This window comes from Lutjanus erythropterus, chromosome 6, assembly GCF_056507025.1.
Source record: "Lutjanus erythropterus isolate fLutEry1 chromosome 6, fLutEry1.hap2, whole genome shotgun sequence".
Classification (NCBI taxonomy): Eukaryota; Metazoa; Chordata; class Actinopteri; order Lutjaniformes; family Lutjanidae; genus Lutjanus; species Lutjanus erythropterus.
Window position 1 is genome coordinate 28,352,891 of NC_139322.1, and position 25,752 is coordinate 28,378,642.

A 25,752-nucleotide genomic window follows, 5' to 3' on the forward strand; every position below is an offset into this window, starting at 1 on the left:
TGATTTACTGTTGTTGTCACTTTTATCAGTGCCACAAAGTCTGCATGTCCCTGGCTTCCCTCCAGTACTGATTTTACGTCCACCCTTTGCACCTTGAATAGTTTTCTGTTTTCCCAGCCCTCAGCTGTCACAGACATGTTCTCTCTGTCATTAAGGCAAACCTTACGGGTGAGTACATTTGTTTTAAAATTTATTAATTATAAATGTATGCACAGATGTACTTGCATCTGCATTAGTAGATCTCACCGTCTCCTGTGAGCGTTTATAACTAAATTGCTTTTTACTGCAAACTAGGTCAGCTTATCACCTCAGGTTACCTCAGCCCAGACAGAAATGTCTGGTTTGAAGATTCATATTGTGTTGTATGTTCAATTTGTCAGTCCAGTTGCGTAAGTGTCACTGTGTTTTTTTTTTGATAACCACGATTTTCACAGGTTGTCAAAAGAGAAAAGAGTGCTACTGCTTGTCCCAGAATATTTTTTTGTTGTTGGAGGAAAGTTGACTGTACGCACTGCACTTTATGCAAGACTTAATATACTCAAGGCTTAGAAAACATAATAAACACAAAAGATGAAAGGAGACTTGCTTCGCCATATATTTATGCTTGAACAGTAATCTGTCTATTAGGCCAAAGTAACACATTGTTATGTAACTATCATGCAGCTACAAGCTGCCTTCAACAAACAAGACCCTGATAAATAAGTCACCGTGCGTGTGGCTGGCCCTCGTTATACTTTTCATGTCCAAGGTTTTCCATAACTACTCCACTGAATAACACATTTGCTTTTTCACAGCCTTTCATTTAATGGATTGTTTAGAACATCAAAAGACACATTATTCTAACTCCCTTGTTTCCAAACCCCCGGTGCAAAGTATTATAATTTTGAGTGATGAAAGTGTTTTTGCTCAGACACACTCTTACTGAGGTTTTCAAAAGACACCAAAGGAGCAATCTTGGACAACAACAACAAAAAAAGAACCCTTGAGAAACTTTTTTTACTCTGAACAGACAGTTTGTAGCACAATAGAGAGTTGCATCAAATCCTGTGACTTGGTATTTGTCTTCTCATTAGGGTTTTATTAACTACACTGAGTTGTTAAGTAGAACAGCACCATCTCTCCAGGGTCTTCCCACCCAAACAGGATTTGCATATTTTCTCACATTTTATTTCCAGTGACAGAGAACAGCTTTACAGTTTTAGTTGTTGACTGAAATGATGTGTTCATTAACCTCCCTCCCCATGCAGCCCGTCTTCCTCAGGGCTTCAGGATGTTTGGGCCGAGAGGGGCAGGTCACAGCGGAGTCGTGCAGGCGAGGCCTCAGCAGCGCCAGTGGGTGGACGGGACAGGAGAGCCTGGCCCAGGACGACCCAGAGATGTGGAGCCTCCTGCAGCAGGAGAAGGACAGGCAGTGTCGGGGATTGGAGCTCATCGCATCAGAGGTAAAAGCCCAAGTATAAAGAGGAGAGAGAAAGAAGCAGTGGAGTAGAGATGTTTTGTCTTTCGTGATCTGTTTGACTCACATTTACTCATCATTTTCTTTTAATGTTTGTCACATTTACTATTAACTATTGATAAGATATTTTAGTAAGCTTAGATTATTCACTATCAAAGCTTATTCAAACTGAAACTGAAAATTAAAATTAAATTAAAACATGGATGGAGTGATACACCACTGAATAATGAAAAATGCTTCATATACAACCCTGAACACAGTACACAGTAACAGTAACGACACAAGGACAACAAGACCTCAGATTCATTTTAAAAGCACAATGCAACAGGATTCATCGCACTGAGGCAGTGACCTAGGAAAATTATTTGTTTGTTTGTCATTTTTAGTTTTTTTTTTTTAGTTTATTTCTTTATTTTACTGGGGCAGTGCATATTAATTAATTATGCCAGAATTAGCCAAAAGGCTACTTTTCATCCATAGTACCCGGACAGATCTAAAATTAAGAAACAAATTTATGACAATAATCATGATCATGATGTCAGGCATGTTTATTACAGTAAAAGCAGAACACAGACACAGGCAGCAATAAAAATGCGAGTAGATCAACACTTGCTATCTAACGTGGTCATGTTTTGGGGTTTTAGTTATTTTCTGTTTTATTTTGAAGTTCCTACCTGCCCTCTTGTTTCTGTGTTACTTCTTGCTTTGCCCCTTCTTTTTTGATCAATAATTAGTTTCACCTGTCCCCGATTAACCTCCCTGTGTATTTAGTCTGCTGTTTCCCTTGTTTGCTGCCAGTTCATCTTCGTCTTTTGTGCCAAATGTCCTAGTTTTATCTCCAGTGTTTTCCCTGTTTGGACTTATGTGTTTTCCTGGACTCTTCCTGTTACCTGCCTGACACACAAACTATCACAGTTTGTATCAACAAGTCAAAAATTAAAGTCCAAAAGAAAAAAACAGCTACAGCTACACAAGAAAACACAGAAGTCCAAATAGCGAAAACACTGGGGATAAAGCAAGGGCATTTGGCACAGAAGACAACCTGGCAACAAAAGGAGGGTAACAGGCAGACCAATTACACAGGGAGGCTAACTGGGGGCAGGTGAAACTAATCAAAAAAAGGAAGGACAAAGACAGGAAGTTAAACAGAAACAAGACGGAAAGCAAGAACTTCAAACTAAAACTGGAAACAATTTAATTAAAACCCCAGAGACTGACTTAAGTGGCTTTTAATGAGTGTCATATAAAAAGGTACAAATGGTTTACTATAGTACATATAATATAGTTATGGAAGTACCATATAGTTATTGTTCACTACTATGTTTGTATCAAAGATGTTGTAACCCTGTGTATCCCTGTCAGAAATTCTTCCTGCTCTCCTTAATTATTTACAAAGCACTTATAAATCATGAGTCCTAAGTTGCACACTAGATTCCTCACAACCTCTTTAATGTATAATCCTCATAAAAACACGACTCAGGTGCAGTTTGTTCTGTGATGACCCATGGCCACCAATCTGGTGAGAAGGATCAAAGGTGACTGTTGTAATGTTTGTTCAGTATCTTGCATCACACATTGAGTCTGTGTGTGAAAGTGGTGCTGGAAAAACAGCTGTGTTTTGACACATAAACTCTCTAAGGGATTGCTGTGCAGCTTTTGCAAAAACCAAAATCCATGTATTTAGTTTGTGGGGTTTTTTTTTTTCAGATGACGTAAGCAATTGACTGTTTGTAGTTAGAATAATGCTATCTGCTCCTGAGGTGGAATAGCCAATGTGGCAATTTGCACTGAGGTGTCATTAGCCAATGTGACTATTTGCATGTGGGTGTCAGTAGCTAACTATTCTATTTCAACTCAAGGTGGAATATTTGCACCTGGGTATATATAGCCTTGCGTGGCAAACAGCCTGGTGTCTGTAGCTGTTATGACTTAAGAGAACCTACAAATGAAACACACACACACAAGACAACAAGTGTCCATGCTAGCCAGGGAGGCTAACAAGAACACAACACAGAAAACAAGTGACTTTGCTAGCTGGCGGGACTAGCAAAGCACATGGGGGCACCCAAACGAGTGCACTTGCCAACCATGGAGGTAAACAAGGCACATGACACACAAAGACAAGTGACTTCACTAGCTGAGCGCTAGCAAAGCACTTATCAACTGCCACAAGTCGTCTAACCTGCTGTTGCAGGATTATACTACAGACTAGCAGACTGTAGTCTGCCAAATGGCCCTCCGGCCCCAACATGTGGACTTCCGTCCACCGAATGGCCCACTGGCAGCAGCAGGCTCAGTGGCTCAGGCTCAGTGCAGCAGAGAGACTTGAACTTCTCAGGCTGGTCCTTCTTATTGACTGCTCTAACTCCTGAATGGACAGCTCCAAGTTTAGGGGACCAATGAGGAGCCTGTCCATGTCTTCACAGGTGACTCCTCATGAAGCCATTATCACCTGGAGACAAAAGAGAGAGGGGCGGGGGTAAACAAGAAACAACTCTTATCCTGACTGGCACATAACAGTAGCCAGCCAACAATGCTATTCAGGTCTAAATAGCCACACTGGCATTGGCAGAGACAATAATCTTTTGTAGCTAAACTAGGGGCTGTAAATAGCTGAATAGTTGCCGTGTGACCATTCTCACTGGGCTGCAAATAGACATTCCCAATTTGGTTTATCTGGTACATTTTCTGTCTTACATGCTTGAGCTACAAAATGGTTGGTACAATAGATAAGGTTCTGCCAAAGCATATTTTCAGCCCAAAAAAAATTTCACACCCCCACAGGCTAACACAGATGATTTACAATTTATTAATATATTTAATTGTGAAAATCATATCTGGGACATGTGTGTGCAATAATCAGAGTAAGTGCAAAGTGATACAATGAGCCTGCAAGATATAGTTCATTACCTGCATGGAGCACAGTGCACTTTGTGCCCTCTGCAAGGGAAGGTAAGATGTTGCTAATTATCCTTTGTGCTTTTCTGTAGGCAGAGGTGTTGAAGATTGCATTATGTGACACAGGAAGCAAGAAAAACAACTTAAACTGCAGAGGAGCCTTCTTCAGCAGTGTAACCACCAGAGTCACCAGAGTTGTAGTTTCTAGAATTTAACTGTTTTGAGAGTTCACTGAGATTTTCTTTGCATATTTCCCCGCGCAAGTCACTGATTTCATCTAAGTGGAAGCTCTGGGAAAAGAGAGGAGCTTTCTTTCTTTTATTCTCCAGCAATTATGTATCCACAGCTCTATCAGTCACAATGACATCTGAAAGATTTTCATCTTGGTGTGCATGTGCTGTCAGTCGCCGCTGCAGGCTGACTCCCAGTGGAGAGCCTCCTTTTTTTCTTCAGGAACACAGTCAAATGATCCCATTAGGTTCCTTCACTGATTTCTGCCATTGATCTCCACACTTTAAGCTGAAACACGGGAGGAGGGGGTGATCGCTTATGTGTGTGTGTTTATATGTGTGAGAGCTGAGATAGTGTTTTGAAATGTCAGAGAGAGAGAGATTTATGTCACATAGGGGACTGGTTTTAAATCCCTCTGGAATGATTGAGGGATCCCTGAACAGTGACAGGTTTAGTATAATAACAAGGCAGAGGGGGCGGCTGAGGAGGACAGAGAGAGACAGATAGAGAGAGAGAGAGAAGAGGAGCAGAAGTGAGAGTAGGAGAAAAAAAAAAGGAGACTGAGACAGCGAGAAAAATTAATTCACATTCATTTCCTTTTCTGCAGCTCCATCTCTCCTCTGACTCTCAAGTGTCTTTGGGAGATTTGACAGTGTGCTGAACCCCACAGGGAGTCAGTATTAGTTAGATTCCTCCATATTCATTCCTTAATTTGACTATAGCACCTCTAATACTTTAATGTTTTTAGATAAGACAATTTCATTCATTTTTGCAGCTTACAGAAAAGGCTGTAATGAACAGTGTCAGATTTACTCATCTGATTTAAATAGCTTTGATTATTCTTCCCTGAACATGTCTTATTGTTTTTATAATTAAGATTATTTTAAAGAGAAATGCTTATAGTTGAACTAAGTTGCATACGGGATAACTCAGGTTATACTGTGGTTGTACCGTGTAGCTGGGTCTTGCTGGAAAAGAGCAGGAGTGTTCAATCACTCTTCTCCAGGTAAATAAAGGTTATATTTGGATGGTGACAGTGCTCTGAATATATAAGCATAATAAAAAATGCACCGTGTGTGGCTCTGGTTCTTGACATTGTGCTTGTTTGTCCTGTCAGAACTTCTGCAGCCGTGCAGCACTCGAGGCCCAGGGCTCCTGTTTGAACAACAAATATTCTGAGGGATACCCAGGACAGAGGTACGCCTTCCAAAATATATTGTTCCAATCATTACAAAACTTTTCTGAAGCTGAAGACTACAGCTTTGTTAAATTTAATTTTGAAAATGTCAGTGAAGTGGGTTGAGAGCAGATGGTTCGCAAATTTACTCACACATCAGAAAATATATGATGCAATTTAACATAATACAGTGCAGGACTATACAACATAGCACACTATTACACTGTTGTATAATACACTACAACCTGATACAAAATAATTCAATATAATACCATACAACCTAGATTAGATGGTTTTAGCACCACTGATGGTACTCAAGCTCCCTCTGGTGCTACACCAAAGAATATCGTAAATTCTAAAAATAAAATAAATTAATTAAAATATATATATAATAAATATATATAGTCAAAATATCAAAGCAATATTTCAAAATAATGGTTTGCTATCTCAAAATAATGATTTGGTATCTCAAAATATTGAGTTAGTATTTCAAAATAATAATGAGCATCTCAAAATATTGAGTGAGTATCTTAAAATAATGACTTAATATTTAAAAAAAGTGTGTCATTATATTGCAACTCAGTAATATATATACTCAGTATTTAGTATTTAATACTTAGTCATTATTTTGAGATACTAACCCACTATTTTTAATCAGTTGATGGTTTTTATATTTTTTCCTGCGTCCATGATGAGCATGTTTTGGTGCCTTCCTCCGGCACTCGCTGCTCTACACAGAGCATGTGACTCATGCACATAGCAGAAGCACTGATACAATATAATATAATTACATTACAATACATACAGTGCATGATACAATGGGATAATTTAGAAAATAATGCAATATGTTAGAATATGATATCATACAGTATGATATGATACCCTCAAATCTGAATCAGTGCCTTTTGTCTCTCTCAGGTACTATGGAGGTGCAGAGATCGTAGATCAGATTGAGCGGCTCTGTCAGAAGCGAGCGCTCACTGCCTTTGGTCTGGACCCAAATCTGTGGGGCGTCAACGTCCAGCCGTACTCTGGATCTCCCGCTAACTTTGCTGCCTACACATCTGTGCTGAAGCCTCATGACCGCATCATGGGCCTGGATCTGCCTGACGGAGGACAGTGAGTCAACATGTTCAAGCCAGAGATGCACAATTGTAGAGTTTCTGGGTAACAAGTACTTGTCAAAGTTTTATAAAAACAGCAGAATAATGAAACAAAAATGAAATAATGTTACCAAGAACCAAGAACAGCCAGTAGAAGAATAAACTGACATATAAATCAATTATATCTGCTACTTCCAGACTTGATTTTTCTGCTTTTTACACAAGTTACAAATTCAAAATTGTAATTGTTTTTACAGAGTAAACAATTACATTTGATGTCATGATGAACCTATGATAACACTGACTAATGATGTAATAACTCACATTCTTGTCATTCTTACCAGATGATGATAATAATGAGCTGTCATAAAAAATAATTATTTTTATTCAGTGCATTGAAATAGACATGTTACGACATTATCTGACAGTTATTACGCTACTAGTTGTTACACTTTTGTTAAATGGGCCATGAAGTGGTTTGGGATTTTGCCTGTGTGGTTTTGACGTTTTCCTGCACAAAACTGGATGTTGTTCTGGGACTTAGCGTCAAGAGGAATTAATGTAAATGACAAAATGTTAGTCACACAGTGTGGAGTTGTCACGTCGTACCGCCCTCTTTCAGGTGAATATATATTTTTAACTGCAGCCGCAGAACTCTGAGAAATGTAAACAATAATTTTTCTAAACTGATGCCCCAAAATCACACCTCTGCTGCAGGTGATAGTTAGCTTTAGGATGGATGCAGACCTGCGACCTTTATATGCTAGACATCATAAAAAAAGTATATGATGGCTGGCTGAGGTTGGTAGGGGCACAGTAAGAAAAGAGGGGCTGGATATTGATAAACAAATATTTTATATACAGTATTTAGTGTATAACAGTAGATAGCAGAACAATACACCCAATGGCAGAGGGTAACAACAAGAAACAGCTTTTTTCTTCTCAAAGGACCAATAATATAACAACATAATATTAGAAAGATCTGGTCTTTATCTCATTAGGTAAATTCATGTACAAGCTACAGAAGCTAAACAGGATCTTTACAGTTATTATTCTTATACCATATTTGATTATATAAGTATACTGGCCATGTGGAAGAGAAATAAGGATCCAGAGAGTTCAAAATAAGTTCACAATATTTTTTTATTCCACCACATTTCAGCCTTACCCACGGCTACATGACAGACACCAAGAGAATCTCAGCCACCTCCATCTACTTTGAGTCGATGCCTTACAAGCTGAATGTGAGTAATATGGTTGACTTACAGTTTCCCACCAAAACTGTCATGCTGAATCTGTGAAGGAAACAGGTGCTCTAGGTGTCAAAAAAAAAAAAAGAACAACATCCCTGTCCTCCCGGGTGATCTCAGCCCAAAACAGGTCTGATAGATTATGACCAGCTGGAGAAGACGGCCCGACTCTTCAGACCCAGACTCATCATAGCAGGAACCAGCGCCTATGCTCGCCTCATCGACTACTCTCGCATGAAAAAGGTCTGTCTCGTATCAGGAATTATGTCTATCTATCTTGTGTTCTAAAGTAATAGTGGTTGTTAGTTGTGGTATGAAACATTTACAAGCCTTTAACTCTTAAAAAAAATTATTGAGTCCTTGAAGCATGAATACACTGATAAGAGCATTAAAAATAGGAAAAACAAACAAGAGAATTTAAGCTAAAAGAAGTAGGAAATTAATTTCTGAAAGGATTGAAAAGGATTTTTGTCACTTAATGTGTCTTACTGTGTGTGTTCCAGCTGTGTGTGGAGCTTAATGCCTACCTCCTGGCAGACATGGCTCATATCAGCGGTCTGGTGGCAGCAGGAGCTGTTCCCTCTCCTTTTGAGCACGCTGACCTCGTCACCTCTACCACCCATAAGTCCTTGCGTGGAGCAAGGTGAGGGCCTGAATGTTGAGTGCAAATAATTTTTTTCATTACAATATATTTTTTTTATTACATTCAACAACAACTTCTAAGTTAGAAACCTACACGCTGAAATCAGCAAAGTCACAGCTTTTCTTCTGCTCTGATTTAGATCAGCTTGCTCACACTCACAGCATCTAAATGTCTACTAAAACAGGTTACCTTCTAACACTATTTTGCAGAGGCACCATTCCTGCATAGAAACTGCATGGTTCTGCATTGTGCAACGAAACATATAACTAAGAAGCCATGCAGGATCATACTGTTTCATGTGATGTGAAAGAAACAAAATGGACTTACTTATTGAGTGCATGTGGTTGTCTGTTTTCCACTCTGCAGGGCCGGTTTGATCTTCTTCCGGAAAGGTGTTCGTTCTGTGGATAAGAAAGGCCGGGAGGTGACCTATGAACTCGAGGACAAAGTGAACTTTGCCGTCTTCCCGTCACTTCAGGGAGGACCGCACAACCACGCCATTGCTGGGGTGGCCGTCGCCCTCCAACAGGTCCAGATATCAACTTTTTTTTTTTATTACTGTTCATCAATGACCTGCAAAAACAAATAAAAGAAAATCTAATGTGGGAGCACACTCTTCAGAGCATTTTGCACAGCAGCTTAACTTCAGCAGCTCGTGTATAAAGTCCTACTTGTCATCTGGAGTGTCCTGATATGGTCCTTCTCTTTACACAGCATAATTTCTGTCTGTGCAGGCTACCACTCCCATGTTTAAACAGTACATCGCTCAAGTGATGCTGAATGCCAAGTCCATGGCGAACGCTCTGCTGAAGAAAGGCTTCACCCTGGTGTCAGGTACTGAGGGAACTGAAGACTTTTTTATAACACAGATTCTAAAAAAAAAGTTGGAACACTGTGAAAAAAACAGAATGCAATCATTTGCAAAAGAATTTTATTTCATTTGCATAAAACAGACATAAAAATGAGCTGTTTGTTCATATTTTCATTTTTTTTCTCTGACTATGGAATTGGGTTTAGCATCTGAAGTAATATTGCATTTCTACCACTCAAAGTACATTGCATCTTTATTTGCTAAAAACCTAATTTGCATTCTGTTTTGACTCTGACTCTGGAAAAGTTCACTTAAGCTTCACTTGACAGTTGAATGGGGAAAAAACATTATTATGAGGAATTTTAGAGAAATGATACTTTTAGTATTGTCTGTATGAAGTTTTGAGTGAAGAGTGAAGGGAAATAGCAATTTATCTCACAGTCAGACACATTTTCCCCTGAGCTCAACTGAATGTCATCTTACTATTAATGGTGCAGTAAGTGATTCTGGAGAAAGACAGCTGATTGCTGAGTCTCATTGGCGGCTTCTGATCCAAAGTGTCGGTATTTGACGACCTTGGAATGAGACTCAACAAATCAACTGTTTTACCAACCTGTGACTGGTCAAAGTCTCCTGTCACAGACTAGATTTTCTAAAGCCTGAAAACAGAGCCAAGAGAAGGAGCAGAAGTCTTGTTTTCTCTCAGAATATTTGCATTTAGGGCAACATTTGTCAGTTAAAGACACTTAAATTGAGATCATAACCAGCGAGTCGCCTGATTAATGCTAACGACGAGCACTGATGATTCTGAATGTGTGGGACCAGCAGGAGACTGAACCTTTTATTAATTCATTTCAACACAGTATAGCCTCACACAAGTCTTGTTCAAGAAATATTTGCACACTTATGGACACATAAATTTACTTGCTAAGTTACAAACACGCTCCTTAACCACTTCCTGGTTCCTGCGCCCTCCTTGAACCTGCCGTGTCTTCATTGTTGCCAGAGTCAGAGCAGCTGTAGCAGCTGCAGCACAGTTAGCAGGAGTGCACCAGTGACTCCAGTGTTACAAGAGAAAAGGTCTGTGTTGCAACAGTCCCCAGGACCTAATGGCAAAACGCAGCTCCCAAAAGGGGTTTAAGTTTTGTTTTGTTTTGTTCTGTAGCTCACAAATAAATGAAAACTTAACTGACAGTCTTCTCAAAGACTAACAATTTAGTCAACTATTAAGGGGAAACCCTTCTTCAGTTGCATCATGTTGAAAATTCATCTCTCTCCCCCACCACCTCCTTCTCTCAGGTGGAACAGACAACCACCTGGTCTTGGTTGACCTTCGACCTCGCGGGATGGACGGGGCTCGAGCTGAGAGAGTCCTGGAGCTGGTGTCCATCACCGCCAACAAGAACACCTGCCCCGGAGACAAGAGCGCTCTGACTCCAGGAGGACTCAGACTCGGTACTCAGATTAGTGGATTTAAAGCTTGTGCAGGATGATTACTGTTGGCGAGGTGCTGCAGAAGTCAAGGTTGTTTGGGTTGAATCTGTCAAACAGTCAGTCTTCCTACCAATATGGTACTGGACGCTTTCTTCTCTCTCTGTGTATCTGTCAGTGTCTCTGTTTGCTTTTGTCTGTCTGTATCTGTGCCTGTGTGTCCACTGACCTGCCAGTCAATCTGTCTGCATGCATCTCTTCATCATTCCAGTCTTAACCTTTTTATTAACTTTATTATCGCCCTAATATCATTATATCTTTTTCATTTAATTATTAACATCCTTGTATGTATCTGTCTTTCTCTCAGGAACTCCGGCTCTGACATCTCGACAGTTCAAGGAGGCAGATTTTGAAAAGGTGGTGGAGTTTATTGATGAAGGGATTCAGATCGCACTGGATGTGAAGAAGAAGACTGGTGAGAGAGGAAGATGTTTCTCTGTTTTGAGTAGACTTCTGATATATCCAGTCAGAATGGTGGAGTCTGAATTTTTATTCACTGGTAGAGAAACCATGATGCTTATGAGAATGCTTTATGACCAAGATGAACCATTGATAATGTTTTCAAAAATTACATGACAATGAGCATAAAAGGGAAGAAAAATATTTTTTTAAAGTTTAATGTTGTACGAGACTTTTTCCCACATACTTTATACAAATGTACAGTCAGTTTTAGTTAAAACTGATCTAGTACAACAGTCCTGCAATAAATTCCCCTCTTCATGAAGGTTATTATGTTCAGTTTTATAGAAGGTTACAGTGCTGCTGAATTGTATTCTATTATATACAGAGGTGTTTAGCCTCACTGATATAATTTCACCCCGTCTCCCCACACCGCTAATTTCCAATAAAGTCCCTACAACAACAACAACTTTTTACAGCACTAAAGGATGATTTTCAGCAGATTATGAAATTATAACCTGAAGCTTATCGTTTTAATTCCTCTGTGTCTCAACAGGAAATCTGGCCAGCTTCAAGTCCTTCCTGCTGGAAGACTCAGAGACAGTATCGCGCATCGCAGACCTCCGCCAGCGGGTGGAGCTATTCGCCAGGCCCTTCCCCATGCCCGGATTCACTGACCACTAATAACAACACAGAGAGAGGCATTGCAGCAGAGTTGTGAGCAGATAAAAGAGTTTATTCTTGTATGTCAACAACTATAACTCCTCGTGTGAGACATCGAAACAGATAATGAATGATAATGTGGTTCTTCTAAAACTTGAAGTTACTAGTTGATCATATAAAATATGTCTTCATATGAGAAGTTATAGTTGCTGATTCTGTGCATTAATAAATACTTTAAAATGTCCTTATATTGCTTTAATGACTTTGCACTACTTTATAGTTTTATCATCAGTGATACTGCTTTGATAAATATGGGGGACCTCAAGTGTTACCTAAATGTTTTACGCTCATTATGAAGTGATACCACAATAATGAGATGATGTTACATTAAGTTTATCACACCAGTGGGTTTCATTAGCAGCCCATATTTTGGAATTTATTACACTTTTTATAGTAATGTGCAAAATTCTTATAGGCCTCTTTGGGTAACTGTGTGTGAACCTGCTAGGTATGAAAAAATATTTGTTTATCAGGTGATGATGCGTTCCTTTAAGATTGTTTACAGTAGCCTAAAATGTTTATCTGCCAGTTAACACATCAACAGCTGCTGCACTTGCTCCAATATTTTTTCCTCTTCTTAAACAGGTTGTTTGCTGGCCTAAGTCGAGGGGGACCTTGAGTGTTTTAGGTCTTTGGCTTTTTGTCACTAAGCTCTTTTTAGAGGCCTTATCAACGTCAGGCTTTGTCCCGGGGCCTGGGAAACTCACAGCAGCTGTGTTGGGAATTGAACACACACTCAGCTTACACTCACAAAACCACAAACCAAAAGGGGGACACAGTTAAAAAGCACAAACAACAAGTTTTAGGCTTTTTTGTATAACATACTGATGCCACCTTCTATACCTTCACTTTTCTTTGTGTTGTGAAGAATGTGCAATGTATATACAGTAGATCTTCTTCATTGCAATAAATACTGATCCTGAATGTTTACAAGTTCTCTCATATTTGACAGGCTCTTTGTTGTCACTTGTATTGGTCTCATTTGTCAGAGAGGCAGATGATTTATGTTTACAGTAGCGAGAGGGAGGAGACTGCAGTGTTTATAAACACTGATCCATGTTAAGCTGCTGGCATTTCCTCTCACTGTCAGCTACAGGGAACAATCCAGAAAAAAGAAAATAAAAGCTGACTTTTAGACAGTCACAGAGACGACAGTTGGAGCCAGAGCTTGGAAGAAATCACTTCATATGTTTTCAGTGAGCTTCTGATGACTGATTTGTTGGACCACTGTGGTTCAGTCTTTACTTAGGGAGCCAGAGTGTGTTTTAAGAAGAGGATAGGGAGCGATTGTTAACATGGAATCAGGAAAATGCTAAATTTGTAGTGAGATTCAGCACTGTAAAACTAAAGTTTGTTTCAGCATAAAAAAAAAAAAAATGTGTCTGGGTTACCTTAAAATTTTAAGTTGACTGAATTTGAAAAGACAAGTTAAGGTAATTTTTCAGTGATTCAAAACAAATAAACCTTTTTAAATTTAAACTTGAGAAGCTTAAGATATGAAGTTTAACCAACAACTCACACTGATGAATATTACAGATTTGAGAAGTCAATTCTAAATTTCACACAAAGAATTTACAGCTGCAGCTTCTCCTATCAGAGCGACTCTGTTCCAGCACAGACAATATGTGCACCTGTGAGTTTGCTATATGCTGATCGTGTTTCTTTTGAAACTTTATATAATGAGTTGATTGAACTCTTGTTCGGGAAATTCATTCAATTCAAAAGGCTTCAAATTAGAAGAACTCATGATCTTAAATTCTCAAGTGTTTGGAAAATAAATACTATAAATTCTCAATTTAATTAACATTCATAAATAAATCTTGTATATTAATGTTAAGTGAATGAGAATAGATTAGTTGATTTCAGTAAATCTGTGTATGATGTTTTTTACAGTGTAGTATTTGATGTCTTTGTCACAAACCACAGATGATTTTGGTCAAATAGCAGGTAGCTGTAAGTCAATTACAGCCGTTGCCAATGAGCTGTGACATTGTGCAATATCTTTTGACAAAAAATATGAGAATACCATGAATACGTAGTTTGTAATTAACTTCCTAAACTGCATTAACCAAAGTAGCACTAAAAAAAGCTAATGAGACTTGAATGTATTTAAACTAGCCCCCAACTACTGAAAATTACACTTCAGCTGATTGGATTACTATATTAAAAATAGAGATTAATTGACAAGTTATTTATTCATTTATTGTTTCGGAAAAGCAAAAGATTTTAATCTGCACCTTTTATTTTTAACAATGATCAGTTTAGAAAAACCTCTAATCAATAAAATGCCAACACTGACTGTATCTGTTGGAAACAAACACTTGGCTGCAGGTCCTGCAGGGACAGTGGGGACATGTCCACCCCAGCTTATGAAAAATATGAAGTTCTCCCCTGAATAACATTTCTATATAATTTACATAATTGAAAATAGAAGTCAACTCCACTTTTGAAATAATTCACATATAAACATGACACTTTTTGAAGCTTTGATCTATGCCGCCCCTCTCTATCCCACTTAGTGGTTTGAACCACATACGTCTCTTTCCTGGGTGAAAACAAGTGCAGTAAAAGCAGTGTCAGTAATAACATGAACGTCTGTGTCAAAAACTTCATCACAGGTTAGTTAATGATGTAACTGAGTAAACGACGAGCCTGTAGATCGATCATAGATTGTGGATCAGAAAAGAGTCATAGTGATGGTGTAAATACAGTTCTTGCTGTGGAATAATATGGTCCTGCCATAAAACACGTGAATGGAGTTTGGTTTCATAGTCTATCCACTGAGAAAGTGTTTCTCAGTCCAAATTGAAGTCCAAGTTGAATTTCACCACTGTCCCCTCCTGTGTTGTAATGAGATCTGTAGCCTTGAACAAACAAAGAAACAAAGCAGGAGGCAGAGGTGAGACCATCTTCACTCAGCCATTTAAAGAAGGTTGCGCTTCTGTTTTTATTTCTGTGATCCTGCCTCTTTATGTCACCCTGTAAACCCACATTACATAATGCTAATAAGCACAGACAGTATTATATTATATACATGAGAAGATGAGAGCATTATGTAACACCAGAGTCTTTCACTGTCCTCACAAACCCTTCAGAACTTGTTTCTCTTTATTCAAACACTTCCTCTCCCACTGTTTCTCAAATTGCTGCAGTCAGATCTTTAGAGCTGGCCTCCTCTTTCTTTCACTCCAAGAGGAAATGATAAACTTTGCTGATATTTTATTTTGATGTATTTGTTTCTTATTCTGAAAGGAAAGTCTTTCATAAAGACACAGTAAATGAGCTTTGTAACATGCTGCTTATTGGAGCGCTAAATATTTATTTCATTGAATAACTGAATGGACGTCTTTGTGTCCCGCTCTGTCTGTCTTCCAATTTTCCAGCTGAAGGTTATTGCATGAGTCTCTGCCAGAGGAATGTGTCCCCTCCACAGAGACCGCCCAGCTGTACCACAGGTCAGAGGTCGGGGAAGCTTTCAGCTCTGTCGTCAGAAAACACACACATGCACACGGATGCACACACGCAGCATCACACAACACAAATAGCGACTCATCCGCTTCATCTCTGCTGCTCTGCCTGTTTCTCATGACCTGACAGCTCCTTTGACGCACTGTGCATGTGTGTGTGTGTGAGTTTTAAGGCTTCTGAGTATCCTTCAGGGAAATCATCATCCCACATGTTCCATCGTTCTGGCTCTCCGGCCCTCTCCTTATTGCCACAACAATCCCTGTGGTTTTTAAAAGTAGGATGATTTTTTTGATGTTGTTTCCTTTTATCTTCATTCGCTCTTTTTATTGTATTATGGGGAGGAAATGAGATGAATACGAGCTCAGAGCAGTGGAGAGAGCCGACAGAGAGGTCTGAGGTTTCTGAAGAGGATGAAACAAGAGTCTCACCTTCACTGAACAAAGTCTGTGTGACTTTAAGGATTTGTTTTTAATTTATCCTCCAGGAGTGGTGAGAGTGCTGCTGTGGAAGTTAATAAAGGGGGAAATAAGTGAGGGATACATAATGTGTGTCAACATTTGATAAGACAACGACGAGACAAAAGATTCAGTCTCAAAACAGGACAGTTTATACCATCCAATCAGTCTACTGAGAGTTCCCACAAATGTATATTTATTCTAAGTTCATCCCTGCAGTATATTTCTTTATACTTTTTAATTCAGCACTTTGTTCACTGTATCACCTTTAAAGGACCAGTGTATAGTGTCACCTTCCCCTTCCGAGTGTGAGGAAGAAACCCCTTCCCCAAACACAGCTGCACACATATTGGACACACACAACTTCCAGACTATAGTGTTTGCATCAATATCACGGTTTGGACAGTAACCTGGATGTACAGCCATGTTGGAGATACTGGGATGTAATGAACAGATTGAGTTACATGCTGAATATGTGGAAGCTGATAAAAGTTGGTTAGCTGGAGAGGGCACAACATTTTAAAAAGCTAAGGTGTTGAAGATCCGATCTGAGTTGGCTCTTTTCAATTCTTTCATCTTGGACTGACAACTTGACAATTTTGTCTAGGAGGGGCTTTTTGTGACTTCATGATAGGGAAAAGGGAGGGGGTGGGGGCATCAACATGCAGCAAAGGGCCACAGGGTGGAATTGAACTCATCGCTGCTGCAGAGAACTCAACAACTGAGACACCAGGGCACCACTTGGTCTTCTTACTTTTATCTAAAAGGGGGAAACAACGCAATCAAAATCCCACTTTTGGCCAAAAACATATTACATCTGTAGATAAAAAGTTCTACAGAGAATACAGAAGGCAGCAGGTTTGGGCACCTGACAGCTTCTGCCAGTGCAGCACACAGACTGCACCGTCAATACTGCTAATACGCCAGTGTTTGTCTGTTCTGGGCTACTGTACAAACATGGTGGTGAAAGTCTTCCTCCATGGAAGAGGACTCGCTCCCTCTGTAGGCTCACTGGTAATAAGATAACATAAGGTAACAAAAACACAACATTTCCTGTTTTTAGGCAATTATACACTAATGAAAACATACTTATGAATATTAGATACAATTTTTGCCATATTTGACCAATGGATTCCCTTAAATCTTACACACCAGACCTTTAAAAGAATAAAGTAAGAATGGAGGAAGCAGAGTTGAGCATGACACCAACATCTTCTGAGAACCCAGTGTTTGTTTCTGAGATTTGGTTACTCATTACTGGTTATTCACCTCATCAGGCAGTTTGATTTTCATCATGTACGTAGAATATTAAGTGTATATGCTCATGTCTGCAGTATGGAGAGACTGTGGCACCTGGATATGGACTGGTGTGTGTGAGTGTGTGTGTGTGTGTGTGTGTGTGTGTGTGTGTGTATGTATGTGTGTGTGTGTGTGTGTGTGTGTGTGTGTGTGTACACTCAGGTTGCACACACCGTGCTCTGCTGTCACACATCAACGCCATGCTGGGGACTGCTCAGCTTCCTGCCACTGCTGCTGTAGCTGATCAAAGACCCAGGGCTCCTGTCACACACATTGGTGCACACAGACAAACACACACACGCACACACCTCACACACACGCCACTAAATGTGATCGTATAACCAGCAATCAGGCTGCGAAGTGACAGCTGCACTGCCGACAGACTGATCTGTTCCATCAGAGTCACTGATTGTGTATTTTTATCTGAGGATGTGGAAAAAGATCTGTATCTGGCTCGGCTTCACGATGCAGGTGTTTGAGGAAAGTCTGTCAGTCTGCATATGTGTGTGCGTGTGACGGTGCAGATTGGCAACAAACACTCTTGTATCCAAACATGATTTAGACAGCTCATTTATTGAAAGAATCCAGCCCAGTTTATGCATCTCTGCCTTTCTTCATAACTTACACAGTGATTGCCGAATTCAGTGGCTGCTAAACCTGCAATCATGTGCCAGTGATGAAGAAACATTGACAAGTTGTGAACACATGCTATACAGGTTTAATTTTTCAGGTGTATTTTTTCTCTCTATTGCAGACAGCTCTTCTTCTCCAATTATTTCTGTGCAGCAAATTAGCAGACTCCTGAAGCTTAGTGATATAATCAGCTGCAGTTTGATAATTGATATTCATAGCTGATGGAATGAATAAAAACCAAAAGACTCTTGAAACATTCAAAATAATACACTGAAAATTCTAAAACAGCAGCATGCTTAACAAAACAGTTACATGTATGATGTGCATCCCTTATTTGTATTTAATTGGAAAAAAAAAAATGCATTTCCACTCGTATAGGGCCAGTTGCACCAACAGGGCTTATGCCTGGTCTTAAGCTAAGCTTGTCTTAACTTGGCATATTAAGTTCAACCTAATATTTGCACTAGTTGTATCATCTAGGCTTCAGCCTTCTCCGGGTGTAAAACCATGTAAATCTAACATCTAATCAGGAGCAGGCGTAAAGTCAAAATCTAGGCTGAATGATCAGATTGTCTGCCGGTTTGATGGATTGTTCTCAAAGAAATGTCTTTCTTTGCATTGCTCAGGGGGGCTTTCGATTTTTCTGTACATTGCCTTTTAAATCAAGGCTTCCCGAGTCTGAACAATCATCTATGGAGTCTGTTATTTCTCTCCAAGTCGACGTCTTCTTACTATTTATCGTTACATTGGAATGCTTGGCAGTCAGTGTTTTCTTTGCCTTTTCTTTTTCTTTGATCCTCCAAAATGTTACCACAAGTAAGAAATGATTCGCTACAAACAAGCAAGACAACAGGAAATTGTTACAGTGTATTCAAGCAATGCATGCTGCAAGACAATGGCCATAGTCAACATGTGCATTGACATGGACATGCATCGCTAAGACCTGGCATAGTTAAGACAAAGCTTAAGTTTGGCTGGTGCCATGTACATGACATAGCTTCTAAAGTCTGGTCTTAACAAAGACAGACTTTCCACTTAAGACCAGGCTTAGAAATGACCAGTTGGTGCAATCCATCCCTGGTGTTTTAACAAGTAGCACATAAGATGTCACTAAAGCTTGTTGTTTACTCCTCAGTTCAACAATATACAAGTGAAACAGACCAGGAAAGTTTAGACATAAGGGAAGCGTGTGCATATGTGTGTCAAAGCTCTCCTGCTAAGTGTGAGTATCTGTAGAAATATTTAACGTACCATCAGGATCCTTTCACTGACAACCCTAGTCACATTTATCAGATCAAACAGCTGCTTTACAAACGTCACACAGGCAGAGAGACACTAAAGAGTTACAGCTCCTGATCTAGCATCCATTTCACCTTCCACCTGCAGTGAGGACTTCAGAGGAGGGAGGGGAAGTGAATCTGAACCCTAGATCAGGATCTTCGGTTATTTTTCCCACTCTGGATTTTGTGAGAGGAGGCCAGTGAGAGATTCAGAACTCGGGTCCCTCCTTTTTCAGGTTTTTATAGTCTGTGCTGATGGCCACAAACTGGGGAAGAAGAACTTACAGTTAGAAAGTCACACCAGCTTCCTAACAGTGGATATGTGTACAGAGCTGTATTACCTTGTACTGGTATGTAGGGTCAAGTTTGTTCCATGGCTCTGGGTTACTGGTCTTGTTCCAACTAAACACACAAACAGATAAAAAGGGATCATTTAGATTCTCTGGGAATCTGATACCCGATGCTCTCATTTCAGACCCAGAATACAAACATTCATTCACAAGTGATCTGATATCCCTGAGAGCTGCTTTATTTAATATACTTCTGTCACTTCACCTCTGTCTTGTTGAGACTTTACAGCTGCAGCCCAGCATCCCAACAAGCAAACCAGAGGACATGGGGGAAGATTTATATTCATTATTACTGACCAAGACCCCCTTTCTAATCATTTTATCAAGAATGTAAAGATGAAAACAATCACTGCTGCAAAGAAATTATGAAACACATGCAAAGAGACCAAAAAAAATCACTTGGCTGTTATTGGAGTATCTTTAAGGGTAAATAAACAGTTTTGATAGCAGCAGGAGGAGAGGAAGTCCAAGCAAGAGGTGGTTCGAGGGGAAAGCGACTGAGGACCCCTGTTGTCAGTAACAATCATAAAACAAATCTCTCCACATGCCTTGTTAAAATGTTAAAAATCTGCATTTCATTTATATTCAGTTAGAAGAGGAAGGGAATTTAATTAGTCAAAAAATCTATTATTTCCCCTCGCAGTCAAACTGTGCTCAAATAATGTGAAGACAGAGCTGAACAGATGTCTAAACCAAGGGAAACATATTAACAAGCTTTCCCCTGATTCCTTGTGCAAAAGATAAATGGAATGATGGGAAACCGTATTACCTGATTTTTAGTCTTAAGTACTGAGAAATTATAGATATTTACATCACCAGATAGACTTTTTCAATTCAAAACAGCCACAAAATTCATACATCAAAGTGAGTTTTTCGTTTTTATCAAATATCATGTTGACATATTTCATACTGTCTCTGTTACATAAATGGTCATAGGGAAATGTGAAGGTCCTTACGTGACGTGGGGTCCTTTGGCCAACCGAATCAAATACAGTGTTGCCCCGCCCATTCCCAAACAGATGAAGAAGAACTGTGGGATGAGCTGAAGACAGAGAGAGAAATCGTAAAAAGATTAAGAGTCTAAAATCAGCAGAAGTTGACTCGTTACTTCTGAATTTGATATCAGACAGTGTACTACTTGTTCTCAAGTGACAACAAGACAACATAATGTACACAGCATACAGATGTTCCCAGCTTATAAAGTTAAAATTTTGTTCTATGAAAGTGTCAGAAGTTACCTTACACCACTGATTATAATATAGACGTTTGTTGGCAGTAAACAAACAGCAGTATGTTAACTGTCAAATTAGTCTGTTCTGTAAGAAGTGCTTTAATGTTTTAAGTTGTCTAATTACCCCTCATCACATCCAGCTACAGCCATCTAGTGTAGTGATATGAGAGTACCAGGCTTGTCATTTAACTCAGTGAAGGAGGTTATTTCATGTAAACAGCCTGATCCAAAAAAGTTTTCAGCCTACAGCACAGCCAAATCATGAGTTTCATCATAATACAACATTATATTGATTCTTTGGACTAAAATACCATATTTGTCAATATTACAAAGTTTACCATGATACCATTTCGATTTGATTCAGGGGTCTGTGATCAATATCAGAGGATATCATGTCTATTTAACACAATCTCTTACATTTATGTAAACTTAAAAAAGGCAACTAAATTGTGATTTGACAGTTTTCTGACTGAACTCTTCCAGACATGTAATAGGAATTTCAAAATAAAAGCATATCTTAAACATGATGTTCACTGAATCAATATATTGGTCCAGATTGATATATCGTTACACCCCGATTCCAGTAGCCATAGTTGTATCCTCTGAAACTCACCTGAAACAGAGCTGAGTGGAGCTGAACGTAAAAAAAAAAAAAAAAACCTGTTCCAAGTTTCCACAGAAAGTGATAAACCCAGGAAAGTTGGCTAGACAGACTTCACTACTTCACTGGGATGTTTTGCAGACAACCATGAAGAGACTGTCATTCCCAGGACTGACTCTTGGGATGATTTTAATGACAGGCTGGTTGGTCTGATAACAGCAGTTGGATTCAGGTGGATGTTCTGTTTAACTGACACTGCTATGGTTTACATAATAATAATAGATACAGAGGTGGCAAGTAATTAAATACAAATACCTCAATACTCCACTTAAATAGATTTTTCAGTTATCTTTACTATCTTGAGTATTTATTTTTCAGACAACTTCTTACTTTTACTCCCAACATATGAATACAAATATTTTAGTAAAGACTATAAAGACAATCTGCCGTCTTTAACCTTTATCGGATGTGTGTTTAGCTCACTGCACAGCTGTGTAGGTACAGAAGAGTAATAGAGTAGCTCACCCGCACACTTAAAATTTTTAGAAAAGCCTGATTTGCCAGTGGTAAAAAAAAAAAACAAGCTGTGGCAGGGAATAATCCAGTATACAGTATGCTAAGCAGCTATTACCATAATGGAAAACAGTAACTCCCTATATGTTGCATCAGCCTCAGTCAGCTCATCAACTTCATGACTCCTGACATGTTAGCTGAAAGACTCAGTGAATATGCAAATATAAAAGCACATTACTGGATTAAAAAAAGGGCAGATGCAGCATTTTTTTAAAAGTCAACCCACTTCTTAAACTATGAGAAATTCTCCTCTGAATGGCATGCCAACCATCAACAATACTGTTCTAAAATTCCTCTTAAGTGTTTTTAAATTATCCTCCGCAAAGTTTTCCTGAACTAAGAAATGTCGTTGGTGAAGTAGATCTGTTGGACCAGATGCACTGACATTTCCTGTCTACAGATTACAGACAAGTTACTGTAACAGTGTTGTCCTGAGCAGCAGATCAACAACAGCTTTGAGGATTAACTACTGGCCTGATTTTGCTCTGTCATCCTCCGTCATCCTAATGAACCTGCTGACACACTGCGCTGTGGGCTGCCTGTGTGTGTATTTACCAAAGTACACCTTCAAGCTACTTTTACTTTATTTTACTATTTCCATTGTATGTTTTTTATACTTCTACACTGTTAGATTTCAGAGGAATGTAAAGTACTTTTTTACTCCACTAGAAATGTGACAGCAGTAGTTGTCAGTTTCTTCAGATTAAAATTAAACATTAAAAAACCCCATATGCTAAGCTTATAAAATACAATGTATTTTAATGTTTCAGATGTCTTTGATTTGGTCACAGTTCCAACAAATAGTGACTTCTTCTCTAAACTTCTCATGCGGTTTAATTTAAATAAATAAAAAAAAAACTTGGAACACATTAATGGATGAGTACAATTTTTTTTTTAATTGTTCAGTGTACTTTATTTTGTTATTAAATGGTGGAAAACTGTTAAATTGTAAATGTTGCCTTGAAGTAACATTGTGCCATTATGGATTCCTGCTATGACATTTTTGGTATTGTGAGTTTATTCTTCAACCAATATAAGTTATGATGTGAAATGCATTTTAAATCATAAGCAGTGAGCCAATGATGGCAGAAACACAACAGAAAAGACAAGAGGAGACTGAAAACAATCACTTAAATGTAAGATGATCAAACACTGAAATTACTCATTATCTTGTTTTTAAGACTTCTTTACAGATTGTTGGTGTAAAGTTTGCTGAAATTTGCTGACTTTCTTCAACACATTAATTCCTACAAGCTGTTCCAAATTTTTAGTGCCTGAGAATATCCAGATACACACACTTTAGAAAAAAGTTTATTTCTGACATTTTTTTAGTTTAAAATGGCATAACTGCATAACTGTTGAGGCAATTGAATATTTTCCATGAATAGTGTAAATTTCATTAAATGTTTAAATGACACTCTCTCCAGTTTTATCTATCTGACTATCCCTCCAGTTGTGTGGCTGAATACCATCTTTCTCTTAGAATTTTAAACATCCCAACACTCTCTAACAGCCCATGTCTGTCCTTCTGTCTGTCTGTCTGTCTGTCTGTCTGACTCTCTGTCTGTGTCTCAGTCTGTCTGTCTGTCTCTTGTATCTTGATCGAGAAGGATTGTACATAGAGGCTCACAGGGATTTGCTCCCTGCAGTCTCTCTCTCTCTCTCTCACACACACACACACACACACACACATATACACACACAGACACACACTGTCTGTCTGTCTGTCTGATAGCAAATATCAAGGAGCTCTGGTAGAGTCTCATAGGGATTTCCTCCCTGCAGCTCCTCTCTCTCTCTTGCTCTCTTTCTCCTGGGAGGCTGATGACAAGAAGTTAAAACTCTGTCACTTCACTCTCTGACAGCCGAGAAATAATCCCTGTAGGAACAACTCATATTTTTAAATGCATTTTACTCCAACTACTCATATTTCCTAAAAGCTAAGATTTTGTCAGTTTAGATTTAGGAGACTTGTAAAAGGTCATGGCTGTGTTTTTATAAGCCTCTCTCAGTCTGACTTGATTTTAAATGAGCCACTGGAGCAACTTAGAGTTAAGATAAGATTAGATGAGGCAGAATTAGACTTTCATTCAGCAACACTTTACAAACACTGCTGGTAACAATCTAGTTTGTTGCTGTATTTTACTTTTACTTTTAAAACTTTATTTGTGTGTTAACAATTGGAAAAAAAATTTAAGTTGGTCTGGCAACTCCCTTTTTTCAGTGCAGATATGTTCTATAAATCAATACATGCATTTTAGGAGGATGTTATTCATATTAGAGTGATATCATAGAAGACAGAAATAATTTACACTTGAGCTAGTACCTAGCTAGTATAAAAAAACAAAACCTGATTGTTAGCCTGAATTTAAATGCCTAACCGAGGCCACACATCAGCGTCAGACTTAGATCTTAGAGATTCAAGAAAATAAACAATGCAAGGAGTATGTTATTCTCTCTCAAACCTAAACTACTTCAAACATTTTGAAATATAAAAACTGTTGCTATAACTGATATGAAAGTACTAAAAAGAAAAAAAAAGGGAATAAATAAAGATTACTTACACCAGGGTGCTTCTTAGCATGCTCTACTGCTGTCCGAAATATCATGGCTCCAGTTTATAGAAATGTAAGTATAATGTGACGCCCTTGTCATCAACAACCACAAGCTTTGCACAGTCGTGCACAGGCAGGATTTAGACCTGTTGCTCTCTGCATGAGGAGGGAGGAGGAGTAGAGGAGGAGGAGGAGGAGAAAGAGGTCATTTACATCTGATTACAGCCACTTCTGCTCCCTTGTTGCAGTGATTAGACTGTGCCAGACTGTGGACACAGTTTATATTCAAACGATAAGGTTTCATCCTTCTGAGCGTTCATTATTATCCAAGCCAAGGACCTTTGATGCTTGTATCAGGATGTTCAATCAGAAGAAGTTGTGTAAGCTCCTGCAGGGAGCACAGAGGCTCTTTCTCCTTCATTTCCTTCACTTCAGTCTGAAGACGGTTCGGCCCTTTGGGAGCCCACTGGAGGAAATGGAAAAGCATACAAACAGTGTCCTTTTAAAGGCCATGGGAGAATATCTGTGTATATGAACCTCTTCAGATGTCCAAATCATATCAGTAAAGATGAATAAAGTACACATCCCAAAAACATTGTTCAAGTGAAAGCTGCAACAACATAGAGAAAGAGAAGGACACATAACATGGGAATGAGGCTCCTTGAGGTTCAAATGGTGCTGCTGGACTGGCATGTCATTTTTGTGTGAGTGTATTGTGTTTCTAATCAAATGTTCACTAAGTTATTGGTAAGAAAAATAATGAAAAAGATAATGAAAGACACTAAACATAAATGTACAGTCACCTGTGCAAAAGTCTGTTGTTTCACGGGGCCTTCATGTTGCGTCCCTTCAAAACATTTAAGGAAATCATCTGTTTTCTCAAGAGACACTCCAAAACATAATTGTATACCACAGTTACCATGTTTGCACCATTTAAAGACTTTTTAAAGGGCCAATCAGTACAGTAAATGACCCAAAAGCAAACTGACAGTTTGGAAACTCAGCTTGGTCACTATTAATTGCAAAATATTACTGTTTTAAGCAGCTGATATTTAAAACTTTAGCTAAGTATAAGGTCCAGTGAGTAAGATGTATATGTGACAGAAATGGAATATAATATCAGTA

The 25,752-nt window shown here is 38.9% G+C and overlaps 2 protein-coding genes across 2 annotated transcripts; one reads left to right on the forward strand and one right to left on the reverse strand.

The window, feature by feature from the left end:
* The first annotated feature begins 15 nt into the window (after positions 1 to 15).
* LOC146325476 (serine hydroxymethyltransferase, mitochondrial-like) lies at positions 16 to 12,167 on the forward strand. Its single transcript, XM_084721527.1, has 12 exons — positions 16 to 168; positions 1,248 to 1,442; positions 5,703 to 5,782; positions 6,681 to 6,881; positions 8,028 to 8,109; positions 8,236 to 8,358; positions 8,619 to 8,758; positions 9,125 to 9,287; positions 9,493 to 9,592; positions 10,869 to 11,024; positions 11,368 to 11,475; positions 12,016 to 12,167. Exons 1-12 carry the CDS (start codon positions 136 to 138, stop codon positions 12,141 to 12,143), a joined length of 1,509 nt encoding a protein of 502 aa, XP_084577653.1. The 5' UTR covers positions 16 to 135; the 3' UTR covers positions 12,144 to 12,167.
* Positions 12,168 to 19,009: 6,842 nt separating this feature from the next.
* LOC146325477 (cytochrome c oxidase hypoxia associated subunit FA4L2-like) lies at positions 19,010 to 24,890 on the reverse strand. The gene is made up of 4 exons (XM_084720038.1): positions 24,637 to 24,890; positions 20,624 to 20,709; positions 19,659 to 19,719; positions 19,010 to 19,583 (listed from the first exon to the last, which is right to left on the reverse strand). The coding sequence occupies exons 1-4, from the start codon at positions 24,679 to 24,681 to the stop codon at positions 19,527 to 19,529; spliced, it is 249 nt and encodes an 82-aa protein (XP_084576164.1). The 5' UTR covers positions 24,682 to 24,890; the 3' UTR covers positions 19,010 to 19,526.
* Positions 24,891 to 25,752: the final 862 nt, after the last annotated feature.